We start from the raw sequence: 13,264 nt of genomic DNA on the forward strand, positions 1-13,264 counted from the left end.
TCTGCCTCCTGAATGCTAGGATTACAGGTATGCTCTACCACACTAGTTTAGCTGTGATTTTGAAGCTGTTTTGGTAGCCCTGGGAACTGAACTTAGGACCTTTGCACTGAGTACATTCCTAGCCCTTTTTTATTTTGAGACAGTGTCTCACTAAGCTTCAAACTTCCCAGCCAAGTCTTGAACTTGTGATCCTCCTGCCTCAGCCTCCTACTAGGATTATAGGTGTGCACCACCATTCATGGCCCTCTTAGTGTTTTGTTTTCTCCTCTAGATACACAGCCTGTCTGTAGCCATTGCTAGTTTTGTAATTGAGACTCCAGTCTTGTTGACTTGCAGGATTTCCAGTGAGAACAGTCTGAGGAAGGCTGAGGCTACTGCAGTCATGTGGCAAGACACAGCACCTGAACACAGAAGCCCACTGCATAGGGGTGGTATGTGCAGGCTCACGCAGTATAGAGCTCATCATCCCCTATTCTGTTTGCAAAGCAGTGCTTTAGTCAGTGATGAAGCCTGAGCAGGGATGTCATCACCCCATAGCCAGCTCCTGTGTCCTTAGTGCTCGGCCACCTTGTTTCCCTCTATACCCGGAATTTCCAGGGCCGTTTCCTGCCTCTCTGTTCCACAGGCCATCCTGGAGGATGCTACACTGCCTGTCCACTCCCTGTTACCTGGGCACTATGGGCCTCTCCACATGTGGAGTGCTGCCACCGCAGGACACGGGGCTGTGTCCTCCCACATGACACACGTGGCCATCTTAAGGCCCTGTGTCCTCCCATGAGGGACACAGAGCTCCCTCAAGACCCTCGTGTGCATGGGCAGAAGTGGGGCTACTTGAGTGCATGCCCATGGGTGGAACACACAGCTGTTGTGGAACACTGTTGTGTGTGGGATATTATGGGACATGTGTCTCTGTGGGAAACAACCACGGCACATCATTGTGTCCCTGGGTAATGTGATGATCCTGAGAGGCCCCCAGGTGGCACTCTAAAGGAGAGTTTAGCTGTCTTGGCAAAGACTGTGCTATCCTGGCTCTGTGACCCTGTTCTAGGGCAGAGGGTCTAGGGAGCTGTGCTGCCTGAGCCTGGGCCCATGCGTGGGTGGAGATGGAGGAGCCACACCAAGGAAAACTGCAGTGATCTCTTTATTTTGGGCCCAGTTGGTAGCCACATGGCCAGGAACCTTTGGACTCACCCTGACCTGGGAAAGGCAGGACAGGGTGGGAGTTGGCCAGGGCCCAGAACATCCATTAACCACTGCCACAATGAGTCTGGGAGAGGTCTCCTGCTGGGGAGAGGTTGTAGCTCCAAGCCCAGACTGGAACAGCCCAGCCACTGCTCAATAAATAAACAGCAAGTTCTCCCCCAATGTGCCCAGGCTCAGGCAAGGAAGGGCAGCTCTTGCCTTTGACTCTTGGTCCCTCTGTGCAGTGCTCCTGAAGGTGGGCAGCTCAAGGCTTCCTTCGCAAGGCCTCTCAGAGGCTGGCACAGGACAGCAGGTACAGAGAACTGATGTGCCCATCCTGCTGCAGGAAGATGCGGCCCTGAGCCTCGGGGACAGCTGCAGACCAGGAAAGGGGCCACAGCTGGGCTCCACCATAGCTGGCTGCCCCTGGTGCCTGGCACCTGAGTGCAGAGCAGCATGGAGATCAAGGAGTCGTCTTCAACAGGTACTGAGGTGCCCTTGGGGTACAGCCTCTACTACTTGCCCAGTGCACCCCGAGGCAGCAGCTCCACGTAGTTCAGGGCACTCTGTAGTGATGTCAGGCAGTAACCCTCCTCTCCAATCAGGTACCTAACAGGCATGCAAGGGACAGGTGTCACCTTAAGGGGACATGACTCTTCCTCCCCATGCTTCCACAGGCTAGGACTTGGGCCAAAGGGGCCACAGCTAGGGTTATAAGGAGGCCTTTCCCTGCCACCTTTCTCATCCTTGGATGGTAGGGCAGGGGAACAGCCCTGGGACATGTCTGCTGTTGGGGAAAGCCCCTCAGCTCTTGTCTAGGGGCCTGGAGACATGCTGGGGTCAGTTTTCCACATAAAACCTGTCATCTGCCAACCACCAGCTTAGATCAGGGGTAGGGTCCCTGCTGCCAAGGTATTCCTGTAGGGATCCCTGCCCCACCACCTGGGGGTTCCTACCCCTCATGGGTGAATTCCTCCAGGGCTGCACACTCTGACACCAGCTGGGGAAGGCCGCTCCTCAGCACCACAAAGGACAAGATGGGCAGCAGGTCATCCGCGCCACTGCCAAGCAGGAGCACCATGGCTAGTGGGCTCTAAGGCTAGGGTAGTCATCAGCTCCCTAAACCTGTGGTTCCTGGGGCCAGCCTGGCCTAGCTGGCTGCTCTCCCGGCACTGTCCCATCCACCAGTGTGCAAGACACCAGCAAGAGTGCCCATGAGAGTGTCAAGGCCAAGTCTGAAATGTGGTGCTCTCCTGCCCCTTTGCTCCTGGGACCTCTCAAGCTTCTGGGTGTCCTTTCTTCCCAGGGTCCTTTCCAGGCCATGGGTGGCTGCCCCTGAGATTGGGGTTGCTCAGCTCAAAACCAGACTTCCATACCTGTCCTAGGTAGGTCCATGTGCACTGAGGCCACATGGCACTCAGTCCAGCAGCTTCTGCAAGGCTCAGAGGAGCAAGGAGTCGAGTCAGGTACAAGGCTCAAGGCTGACTGACTCACAGGGCAGGACACCCGATGGCTCCCAAGGTAGGCTAAGGTGGGACCTGTAGACTCTTAGCCCAAAACTCATGGTAGTAAAGGGGTCTGGAGCAAGCACCTGTCTCCTTGGCATCTGCTGCTAGACCCAGTATAGGGCAGCCACTGCCCCCTGTGTGGAGGAGCACCACACAGTGCTGACCTCTCCTGAGGCTAAGCCAGGCAGAGGTTGGACCCCTGCACCCACAATGACAAACGTCTTCATGGCCAGCCCTGATTCTTGGGTAGGGCAGCCAGAAGCAGAGCTAACCACAGCTGAGCCCAGGGTGGGGTTCAAGGTAGGATGAAACATCACAGAGCTTCATGGCTTAGGTGGGGACAGCCCTCCTCCCCTAGCACATGCCAGAAACCCCCAGTTGGGCAGTCAGTGGAGGAGTATCCCTCCAGGGCTCCCTCAAAGTCTACAAATGGTGTAAAATACAGGCTTCTGGGATATACAACCTTATTTTGACCAGATCATCCAGGGGTCAGGCACAGAGCAGGACTGTCCTCTCCTACCCTGACCTCTGTGGGACAACCTCAGGACTAGTGTCCTCACAGCTGTCATAGGACTCACATCGCAGCTGCAGGGGCTTGGCGTCCGGCTTCAGGTGTGAACTCCTGGGTGCGGCAGTAGTCTTCGGCACAAACACAAATGGCTCGCAGGGTTCGTACTGTGGCATAGAAATGCGGCTGGCTGCATGGGGCATTTTCTACCAGGACAGCCCACCCCTCTTGGGAGCATCAACATCATATTAGGGGTATGCCCCTCACAGTGGGGCTGTAGCACAGAGGGGAGAGCATCTGTTGTACCTGACCACAGCCCTGCTTGCCCCCCAAACTCCCATACCGATGCACCCCAGCTTCTTCTGTGGGCAGCTCTCCAGTACCAGCAGCCCCAGCTCTTGTGTAGCGCTGCAGTAGGGGTAGCTGGCAGACCCCTTGCCCTCAGAGTCCCGAGGGAGGAGCTTGGTGGGGATGCCCAGGGCCGTGGGGGGTGCATCCCTGTAGAGTTCCATGCTCCTGCTCAGGGCGGCCTCCCGGGTGCGATGCACACTTCTAAGGCAGAGAGGTCAGGCTCAGCCACTCCAGGACCCCACCCTGGAGACTGAGGCCTTGCTGTGGCTGGATGTGGGGTTCAGCCTGGGTGAGCTAGCAATGAGGGCCCCAGTTGTGGAGAGTGGGCAGGGCCCACCCACAAACCAGAACCTCTGGGAACAGCCTCAGTGAACAGGAAGCGAGCAGGCCATGGTCAGTACCCAGACAAGCCTCAGAGACAGCAGTGGGTAATGCCAGGCCTAGGATTGGTGGCCAGGCAAGAGCTGTACCTGTATAGTGCCAGTAGCAGAGGCCACAGTGGAGTGAAGAAGGGCTCCTCAAGACAAGCCAGGCAGCGATCTTTGCAAGCACCTGTGTTCAGGCTCTCAAAGGCCAGAAGAGTCAGTGAGAGCAGCCTGTCTGCCGGGAGCAGAGTGAGGACTCCATGAGGGCCCTCCTGGCTAAGCCTAAAGAGAACCCTTGCCCATCCTGCCCATGTGGCCTGGGGCCCCAGCTCCCCACTCCTCTAAGGAGCCTGAGGAGGAAAGAGGGTTCCTTCCTGAAAGAACCTGCATCAGGTCTGCAGGAGCCCAAAGGACTCTAGAATCATGGGAAGGGGCGTGGGCAGGGCAGGGAGCATGGTCACCACAGTGAGAACTTGAGACTGTGGCTTCTGGCTACTGGGCCCAAACCCTGCATCCCTAGAAGGCTTCACAAGCCACCTGCAGCCTAGCACCAAAGTGGGAAGGCTGGAGGCAGCCACAGTCAGTAGGGTAAACGGTGCAGAGTCTTCTTGCTGCAAAATTACAAGCCCAGCCCAGTGGCACAGGCAAGACCACCTGCTGACCACAGATCCTAGTCAACTATCACAATGAAATGTGCTAGGACAAACAAGCAAGGAATGAGTGGGCATACTTCCTGGCCCCATATGGTCCAGGGCAGGCACGGCTAGGGACAGAAGGAGTGCCACCGTGAGGGGCTGGGCTGCCAGCAGAGTGCCTGGCCATGGGCAGGGCAGCACCCACAGCTCACCAATGGCGTTGTGAATGTCCTTCACCGTGCTCTTCAGATACTCCAGCAAGGGCTCCCTCTGTGTCACCTCGACCTGTGGCTCAGCCTGTGCCCCAGAGCCCCAGCCCCACCTCTCTGACTTAGCCAGGAACTGCTCCAGGTCCTCAAAGGAGCTGTCCTTGTCAGGCAGGTGGGACAAGGTATCCACCAAGGGTGAGGGGGGCCTGGCTGGGCTACCATCTGTTCCTCTGTCCAGGGGCCTGGGGAGGAGGGAGGGGGTGGCAGGCAGTCCATCCTGGGGCCATGGGGTCACACTGGGCTCTTGGGGAGACAGCATGCAGTACAGGCTCTGGGAGGTGCGAAGGCGCCGGCTCCCAGGAGCCAGTAGCCTGTTGGCATCTGGGGGCAAGGAGCAGCTGCCAGGGGCAGACAGAGTGCCGATGCTACTCCGGCTCACAACAGGATACAGTGTGCTGTACACTGCACACTGCAGTTTCTTCAGCAGCTGTGAGATGGGATGATCAGGAAGGCTGCAAGGAGAGAAGCAGCTGTTGGGCAGGGCACAGCCTGGCTACAAGGAGGCCATGCACCCTTGCTCATGCCCGAGCTGCACAGAACTGCAGTGTACTTGCTGGTTTCTGGCCTGGGGGCTGAGGAACCTGGCCTGTGTGAGCCTCATGGCCTTGTCTCTGACAACTGCCTATCTACAGAGCTGCCTCCCTGTCAAAGATTCCACAAAAGAGATCTATACACTTTCTTTTTGGCAAATGTTGCAAACAGAGTGACTCGCCCCATGTGGAAAGATGAAGGAAGTCAGTGAAAAGCCCTCTGTGCAAAGGGGAGCTGAGGTACAGCTTGAGTCCCACTGTGGGAGCCCCTCGCCTTATGGCCTTTCACTAGCTACAGCTGCCTTCTCAGCCCTCCTAACTCATCTCCTTCTTTTCTAGTTGCCCTTCCATGTCAGCATGCAAGCAGTAGGGAGGACCGGGGTACCTGAGCAGGTGAGAAACCAGACTGGTCACTAGTGACAGGTCCCCCGGGCTCCTCTTGAGTTTGGCCCGCCAGTGCTTTGGCCAGTCCTGCAGGACAAGGGACCTTGGAGGAAAGCACAGTGGGTCCCCACAATGGGATGCCCCTTACCCTCCCCAGGGTGTAGGAGGAGCCAACACCAGGAGACCCACAGGACCCTGGATCCCCTGCCCACCCTGTCAGCCCAACACTCACATGGTCTTGCTCGTATTCAAGAATGGCTGCGTAGAGGGCCCGCTGTTCCTGTTCCTCAGGGGTCAAGGCAACCTGACTACAGAACCTCCTGGCAAAGAAGGACAGGCTGGGGACCCAGGGCTGGACATGCAAGCACAGAAGCCCCACCACCACCAGACCTTCCTATTTGGCCCAAGACAGGAAGGAGCTGCACCTGTTAGTGGCCTCCTGGAGCCGCAGCCGGCGTTCCTCCATCTTCCGCTGCAGCTGGGGTGGCGGTGTTAAGGGGCCACCATGTCTGACCTGGGCTCTCCCTACCACTTCCTGGACCCTTATCTGCTCCCACCCCAGCATCCTCCATATCCCAGGTATCCTAGTGGCAGATGCAGCTGCTACTGAGCTATACAGTGAGTGGGCAAGGCCAGAGGGACAGAAGACAAAGGAGACGCAGTTCCCAGGGGAGGCCCCAGGACAGCCCCATCTCCGAGGACCTGATGATAACAAGCAGTCACTGTGCTGAGTGGAGGACCAGAGCCCATGGAGGGCCTAGGGAGCTATTTCCCTAAAAAACATACTTCCCACAGCCTTCTCCCCACTCTTCCCTCAGGACAACAGGAATGGTCTGAAAGGATGCTGTCTCCTCTCGGGCTCTGGCGATCACCAGGTTCTCCATCATCTGCCGCTGCAGAGACAGTGTCTAGGAGACAAGGCAAGAGTGAGGCAGTTCTTCCCACTGTCTGGGCCCTTTCTGGACAGCCTGGACCCTCTTCAGGCTCTGCTCACCAGTGATGTCTTCTGCATGGCCTGGCTAGGGTCCAGACGGGCCATCCGGGCTTCATAGGTAGCCTTCAGTTTTTGGTTCTGTAGGGAGGCCTCCTCCAGCGGTGTTAACTCCCTGGAAGTGGTGACAGGCTGCTACCCAGACCAGGAAGCCCAGGAGTGTTCCTGTGACCCCAGTGGCCTCCTTTGTACCCTTCTGACCTTGCTATGAGACCAGGGAAGGAAAAGGTGGTGGTGACAGGGCAGGAAGGAAATGCAGAAAGTCTGGATGGGCTGCAAGAACCTGCCCCTTGTATTCTGCCATAACATTAGCCTCAGTAATACTAGGACTTTGGATTTCTCACGAAAAGCTGGACCTTTGGGACTTTATAAAAACCCCAACATGAACCTTGTCAAAGGCTTGGAACAAGCCAGAGACTGGCTTGCAAGCGTAAAGTGGAGAACTCTGCCTGTTTCCTGGGGTGTAAGGTCCTGGAGCAATAGCCCTCCAAAGGAGTGGAGATAAAGGTGGAGGATCAAGACGGTAGTCCACACCTGGCCCTGCCCTGACACTACAGATACAGAAAAGGTGCCTGGGTACCCCTAGCAGTAGGCAGGAGGAGCAGGTCCTAAGCTACTGGCTTTTGCCTATGTATCAGTATCTCTCATTACTTCTAGAAAATTGTCATCTTTCAATAATATGTCTCTCTCATTTTCTTTCCTTTTTGTAGAACTTCAAAAAGTGTATGTTAGATGTTCTCTTTCTTGGGTTTTCTGTTTCTGTGATACATGCTAGGTAAATTCGGATTGTATTGCCGACTTACTCATTTTGTCTGCTGCCAGATCTACTCTGCTGTTATAAACTTGTCTATTCATTTTGGTATGTGTGTGTGTGCATTTCTACTGGACAATATAAATTCTTTTTGTTTCCAACTAGTTTTTTAAAAATCACTTTAGTGTTATAGTCTCTTGTTTCTTTCATCTCTACTTGGTTCTTTATTTGCTAGCCTGCTTTTTATAGTTTATTGCTGCCCACAGGTTTCAAACTTGCCTGTTGTTTGTCTAAGTACAAGGAACACTTGTTTATTTATTTATTTGTCTGAGACAGGGTCTCACTATGCAGTACAGGCTGGTCTTGAACATACTCTGCAGCCCAGGCCAGCCTCAAACTCCCAAGGATCCTCCTGCCTCAGCCGTCTGAGTGCTGGGATTACAGGTGTGAGCCACCACGCCCAGCATCAGGGAACAGTTGTTTAATATATGCCTGACCGTCCTACCAGAAAGCTTTGCAGTTCAGTTTCTACTAACGTTGTCTCATAGTTTCTTTTTTTTTGTTGTTTTGGTTCCAGGGATTGAACTCATGAGTTCATTGAACTCTTGACTTCGAGGTTGCCAAGTAGGCTGGTAGTTTCTTACTTCTTTTTGTGTTCAGCTGTCTCTGTACGTCACCAATTTTATGAGAGATCAAAGTTTTTACTTCCTAAAAAGATTTGCATTTGCTCTGCCAGGCAAACAGGTATTTCTAATCTGCAGGTACTGGAAACTGAACCCAGTACCTTGAGCATGCTAGCCAAACTTCCACTGAGCTACACCTTCCACCTCTGTAACTCATTTAACTGAGTTCCCCATAGGATGCTAGCTTTTCTTAGCCTCCAAACCCAACCACAGGCTCTGCATACCACCCATCTTGCCATCTTACTTCTTGGAGTTTGGGGACTCTACTGCTTGAAGCTTCTGGAAGATCTCAGGAGGCAGGAATGGAGACAGCTTCCCTCCCTCATCTGAGCACACCCGGCGGTGTCGGCCAGTAGGCGGTGCTGGAGCAGCCAAGGGCACCACTGGCTTCAGGAAAGTCTTCCCTGCAAGCCATATGCACAGCCAGTCTCAGCCAGTCAGGGACTGTCCCATCAAGCAAAGACTGGGGGTACCCAGGTCAGTTCCCTTATCTGGGCACCCACCGAGTTTGGCAGCTGTTGATTGGGCCCGCTCCAGGCACTGCTCAGCCAGCTTTAGCATCTTTGAGGTGTCAGGGGGCATTGTTTCCCAGGCATCTGGGGCAGGGATAAAAAGACTGGTTACTGTCAGCCTCACTGTGAGTCAGGTTCTTGCTGAGATGAAAACAAGGATGTAGAGAAGCACATGCTCCCCAGACTTAATGTGTCATGATAACTGTCCACTCCTGTCTTCACACTGACTCCATCATCTGCCTGAACATCCTCTGGCCCTGTGGCTCCCGCCAGCCCCCAGCAAGGCTTGTTCACCCCAAATTCTTCACTTCTCCCTGGTGTTGGTGCAGGTCCTGTCTTCCCTACAGAGCATCCTGAACCTCTGCCCCTATACTGGCCTCTCTCACAGAGTTCTGAGCCTTGCTTTCACTCACCCAAGGTACACAATCCTGCCCATATCCCTGTGCTGGAACACCCCTGTCTTTGTGCAGCTCACTGTCTCCTGCCCTGGGTCAGTATCTTGCTCCACTTTAGGACCTATCCCCTTAATATCAAACTCTGGCATTGTAGCTCATGGACCACCTTCTGGTAGTGACCAGGCTGGAAGGACATAAAAGATCCCCCCACCCAGCTTGGGACAGCAACGGCAAGGCTGTCGCACCTTTAGTCAATTCCACTTCCTCCAGTAGCACCTGGGAGATGTAATGGATGCTCCTCAGGTATTCCACATATGCCTCCTGTGTCCAGGAAAGAGAAATGGTAGAGCTTAGGCAAGCAGAGGGGAATGGTTGTATCATATCTGCCTGGTGCCCTTGCGGGGAAACACAGGAACAGCAGTGCCTGCTCATTTCTCAGAGACATCCAGCCTGGTGGGCAGGTGAGTACAGGGGCGGAGACAGTAACTGCAGTGTCCAGACTTGAAGGAAAAGATGTCAGAGCACTTTTCCCCCAACTTTCACACTGGGTGGTTAGAGCAGAGGCCACACAGGTGTCAATTTCTCCTCTTACTGCCTATCTTAGATTCATTTAGTGGGCCACAAGAGAAGCAGCCTCAATTCTTGTTTTTCACTCTGTGCAACAAATTTCCTTCTAATGTAACTCAGGGACTATTCACTCCATGACATAAGAAAGTTTTTCTTGAGAAGACAGAAAGTGAGGCTGCAAATCTCAGGATTGTTTTGTTTTAGGTTAAGGGGAATCGCTCTGCCGAACCCCCAGGTTAAGGATTCATTGTGAGGGCCTGGGGATTTAGCTCAGCGGCATAAGTGCCTCCCTTGCAAGCAGGCAGTCCTGAGTTCGATCCCTGGTACCGATAAAAAGGAAAAAAAAAAAAAAAAAAAAGGATTCGTTGTGCACACAGGAGCCTGGAACCCTGAATCCTGTATTCCTAGGATGTGGAGGCTCTGTTTAGCTCCAGCAGAGTTAGGGCATCGGGAACCACAGCAGGTGTGTTTGCTTTGCTTTAGCCCAGCGATAAAAGTCTGTACCTTTGTGAAAAGCACAGCATGCATTTCGAGCAGGATTTCTGACTTGTAGGGGGACCTGCTGCCCTAGAAAAGCAACTGGGAGGACAGGATGCTTTTCCAAGTGAACGCGGACTCTTCCCCCGTGGACAGCCCGGTAGTGGACAGCCCGGGTGGCTCCGCGGGTTTTTCCACCTGCCCTGGGTCGGGCGGCTGTTGCCCTTTCCCGCCTGGCTTTCCTCGAAAGTGACCTCCTGGCGCGACAGTCGACCATTCAGGATGCCACCCAATCCGGCCGCCGTCTGCTTGGGACCCCAGCGCGCCCACTCACCGGCCTGTCTGTCCCGCGGCTGCCTCGGAGCCGCCTTGAGCCCTTTTGCAGCCAACCTCAGATCTGACGCTCTGACTCGGTGACCAGACAGGGCAGCGAGGGCGAGAGCGGCTTCGAGACCCGAGTTTGGAGTCGCCCGCCCTACCCTCCCTCGGCGTACCCCGCTCTGCCTTCTCACCCGCGGCCGGTTGCTGGTGTCCAGCTCTATAGCTCCGTTGGCCAGCTTCATAGCGCTCTGCAGCGGTTTGGCCAGGCCGTCCCCGGCCGCAGCAGCGGCCATGGCGCCGGGCGGGGGAGGTGGCGACGAGGGGCGGGGCGGAGCGGAACGTAGTGTGAGCCGGCTTGGGGGATCACCCGAGGCGCCGAGAACGTAGGGGCGCGCACGCACTTCCGGCTGGCGTACTTCCGAAATACGCAGATCTGGGTCGGGGAGGTAGACGCTGCACGGCGTGAAGGCGGGGCCTGGGTCTTGTGTGGCTGGCGCTGACCCTTTCCGCTTCTGGGCTGGGAGGCTGGCGAAGGGAACCTCCCGCAGTTGCCTCGCGTGTCTCTCCACCCTTGGGATTGGCATCTGTCGCCCCTTACCCAGCCTTGCCGCAGTAAGGACAGAGCGGACCAAGTCCCCTCTCTCGCCGGCTCGTGGCGACAGCTAGTAGAGTCTGGCCGTTGCGGGCGGCGGTCGCGGGCACTGTCACCCTCAGGCCTGAGAGGGCGCGCTCTCCGCTCTGCCGCGCCCCGCCCTCCCTTCGCGGCGCGCTGAGGTTCGCCGAGCTGCGGGGTCTAGTCCCTCTGGGCACGTAGTCACCTGGGACCGAGCAGGGCGGAGTGGATCGAGCAGAACTGAACGTTCCTGAGCGGACACAACTGAGAGGGGCCGAGCGGAACCGAGAGGAACCGAGCGGGCAGATGCGACGGTTCCGAGAGGAACCAAGCAAGCAGACGAGCGGGACCGAGTGGGGCCGAACAGAGCCGAGCGAGCTAAGCCGCACACCGTTGAGCGGGGCTGAGCGGAACTGAGCCAGCATAGCGGGGCGGAGCCGAGCTGCCCCGAGCAGCCCTTTGCCGGCTCTTGCGTTTGCAGCCGCCATGAAGCGAGACCGGCTCGGCCGCTTCCTGTCGCCAGGGCTGGCACGGCAGCGCGGAGGAGCGGGCAGCGGTCGCGTGCGGGGTCGCCCAGCCCGTGGCGACGGTGCGGAGACCTTGGCGGCGGCGGCGCGGCTTGGCTGGGGCTCGGCACGGGCCTGCGGGGATCCCGTCGAGGACGGCGCAGACGAGGCAGGTGAGTCTGACCAGCGTCCCTCGAGCCTGCGCCATTGGCGCCCAAGTAACGCACGACTGGGCTGCTCTGAGCCATACCCAGCCCCTCTAGCCACGGCCGTGGTCAGACGCCAGTCTTTTTGTGTCCTGAGTTCGCTGGGGTTCAGAGCCTGAGCGAAAGCTATACAGGTATAGGGTTGGTCCTCTTTGTGAGTGTGCTCTTGGCATCGCTGCCTGGTCTCTTTGGACCTGTTTCTTTTGGGTTAAAAGCAGCCCGAAAGATGTGCGGAAGGCTACGCGAGCTGTGTGTCTAAGCAGCAGACTGGGGCAGCTAGCGCAGTACCCTTCCCCTGCATTGTGTAACACTTTGCCGCTTACGGACTGCTTCTGAGCGCTCACTACGTTTAGTTCTAGAGGCAGGAGAGAGATGACATGCACAGTCGGCAGATAGAAAACCGAGGGTGGGCAGCACAACTGGGCTGGAAGCAACGATTTTATTTCTGGCCTCATAAGGATGGTGTGAGCAGAAACGGAGTCCACCATCATAAAGGCACTTAGAGTTCTTTGGAAGGTTTCTTGAGCCAGCGGGCCTCCAAAGGCAGAATGTTGTGCTGAACCCAGCTCCTAAGGTCTAACTTTGAGGGAACCAGGGTGGTCCCGGGAGGGCACGTCTCCTCCAGGTGAGGAGGCTGGTTGGGGAGCATGGGCCTCAGGGTGCAAGCGCAAACCGACCCAGAACTTGTATGAGTGTCCTGTGCTCAGTAACCAGGCTCACTTGGCAACTCTTGACATTTACTTTGCCCAGGAACAGGCCGGGCTCTTGCCACGGGGCACTGTCGCCTTTGCCACGGGAAGTTTTCCTCACGGAGTCTCCGCAGCATCTCTGACAGGGCATCCGGGGACAGCTCAGAGAAACCTTCCCCAGGAGAGCCTGTCTTCGTCAGGGACTTCCAGCACCTACTGGGTGTGGCTGTGCACCAGGACCCATCCTTGTCCCAGTTTGTCTGCAAGAGCTGCCATGCCCAGTTCTACCAGTGTCACAGCCTCCTCAGGTCCTTCTTGCAGAGGGTCAACGTGTCCCCAACAGCCCAGCGGAAGTCTTATGCAAAGTAGGCATATTTTGGATCATTCAGGAGCACCCTATGTGCTGAGTGTTGCTCTAGGGGCAGGATGTCCTGTGGTAGGAACCTCAGGGTTGGGTGGACAGGCTGTGTCCACTCTGTAGAAGCCAGCATCAGTACCCACACACAGTACTGCTGGTAGATGAGTATGAATGTAGATGCTGGGGGTGGCAAGGTTGTTTTGGGTTCTCTGGGTTAAAGGCAGCCATAGAAGGGAAGGAGACAGGGCTCCTGGTAGACGGTTCCAGTGGAGACACTTAGGGAGACTTGAGACCTCCAGAGGCTCATAGACAAGACACTCTATGGGCCTTTGATTCCTCCTCATAGCCGCCCTGATCCTTTGCAGGGTTGGTGCTCAGCCCACCATGGCGGCGGAGGAGGGAGTGTGTCTGGGTGAGTCTGGTTCTGGTGTGGGAGTTCCAGGGGTGGGCTGTGAGCTGGCCA

The 13,264-nt window shown here is 56.1% G+C and overlaps 2 protein-coding genes across 12 annotated transcripts in view; one reads left to right on the forward strand and one right to left on the reverse strand.

Moving 5' to 3' along the window:
- Positions 1-1,122: 1,122 nt before the first annotated feature.
- Positions 1,123-11,013, reverse strand: Vps9d1 (VPS9 domain containing 1). 6 transcript variants are annotated; one of them, XR_010047123.1, is made up of 17 exons: positions 10,621-11,013; positions 9,310-9,385; positions 8,661-8,753; positions 8,402-8,561; positions 6,727-6,838; positions 6,578-6,640; positions 6,158-6,210; positions 5,965-6,052; positions 5,734-5,819; positions 4,762-5,270; positions 4,020-4,149; positions 3,542-3,750; positions 3,269-3,365; positions 2,139-2,243; positions 1,706-1,791; positions 1,402-1,557; positions 1,123-1,281 (listed from the first exon to the last, which is right to left on the reverse strand). XR_010047123.1 is itself a non-coding variant. In XM_013149562.3 (16 exons), exons 1-16 carry the CDS (start codon positions 11,011-11,013, stop codon positions 1,472-1,474), a joined length of 2,346 nt encoding a protein of 781 aa, XP_013005016.2. In that variant the 3' UTR covers positions 1,123-1,471. The 6 variants fall into 6 exon arrangements, 5 of the variants coding, with proteins under 5 accessions (XP_013005016.2, XP_013005021.2, XP_023419572.2 ...); XM_013149562.3 differs by having other exon boundaries at positions 1,123-1,557; XM_013149567.3 differs by lacking the exon at positions 2,139-2,243 and having other exon boundaries at positions 1,123-1,557.
- A 515-nt stretch (positions 11,014-11,528) lies between these two features.
- Znf276 (zinc finger protein 276) overlaps positions 11,529-13,264 on the forward strand; it is a 28,419-nt gene continuing 26,683 nt past the window's right edge. For all 6 annotated transcript variants that reach the window (XM_063247864.1, XM_063247865.1, XM_063247863.1 and 3 more), the window contains exons 1-3: positions 11,529-11,721; positions 12,505-12,808; positions 13,167-13,213. In XM_063247864.1, the coding sequence (XP_063103934.1) occupies positions 11,529-11,721; positions 12,505-12,808; positions 13,167-13,213 (544 nt within the window). The remainder of the gene's footprint in view (positions 11,722-12,504; positions 12,809-13,166; positions 13,214-13,264) is intronic.

The sequence above is a fragment of the Cavia porcellus genome, unplaced genomic scaffold (genome assembly GCF_034190915.1).
Source record: "Cavia porcellus strain 051 isolate PalLab524CR breed Dunkin Hartley unplaced genomic scaffold, mCavPor4.1 scaffold_4, whole genome shotgun sequence".
Taxonomy (NCBI): domain Eukaryota; kingdom Metazoa; phylum Chordata; class Mammalia; order Rodentia; family Caviidae; genus Cavia; species Cavia porcellus.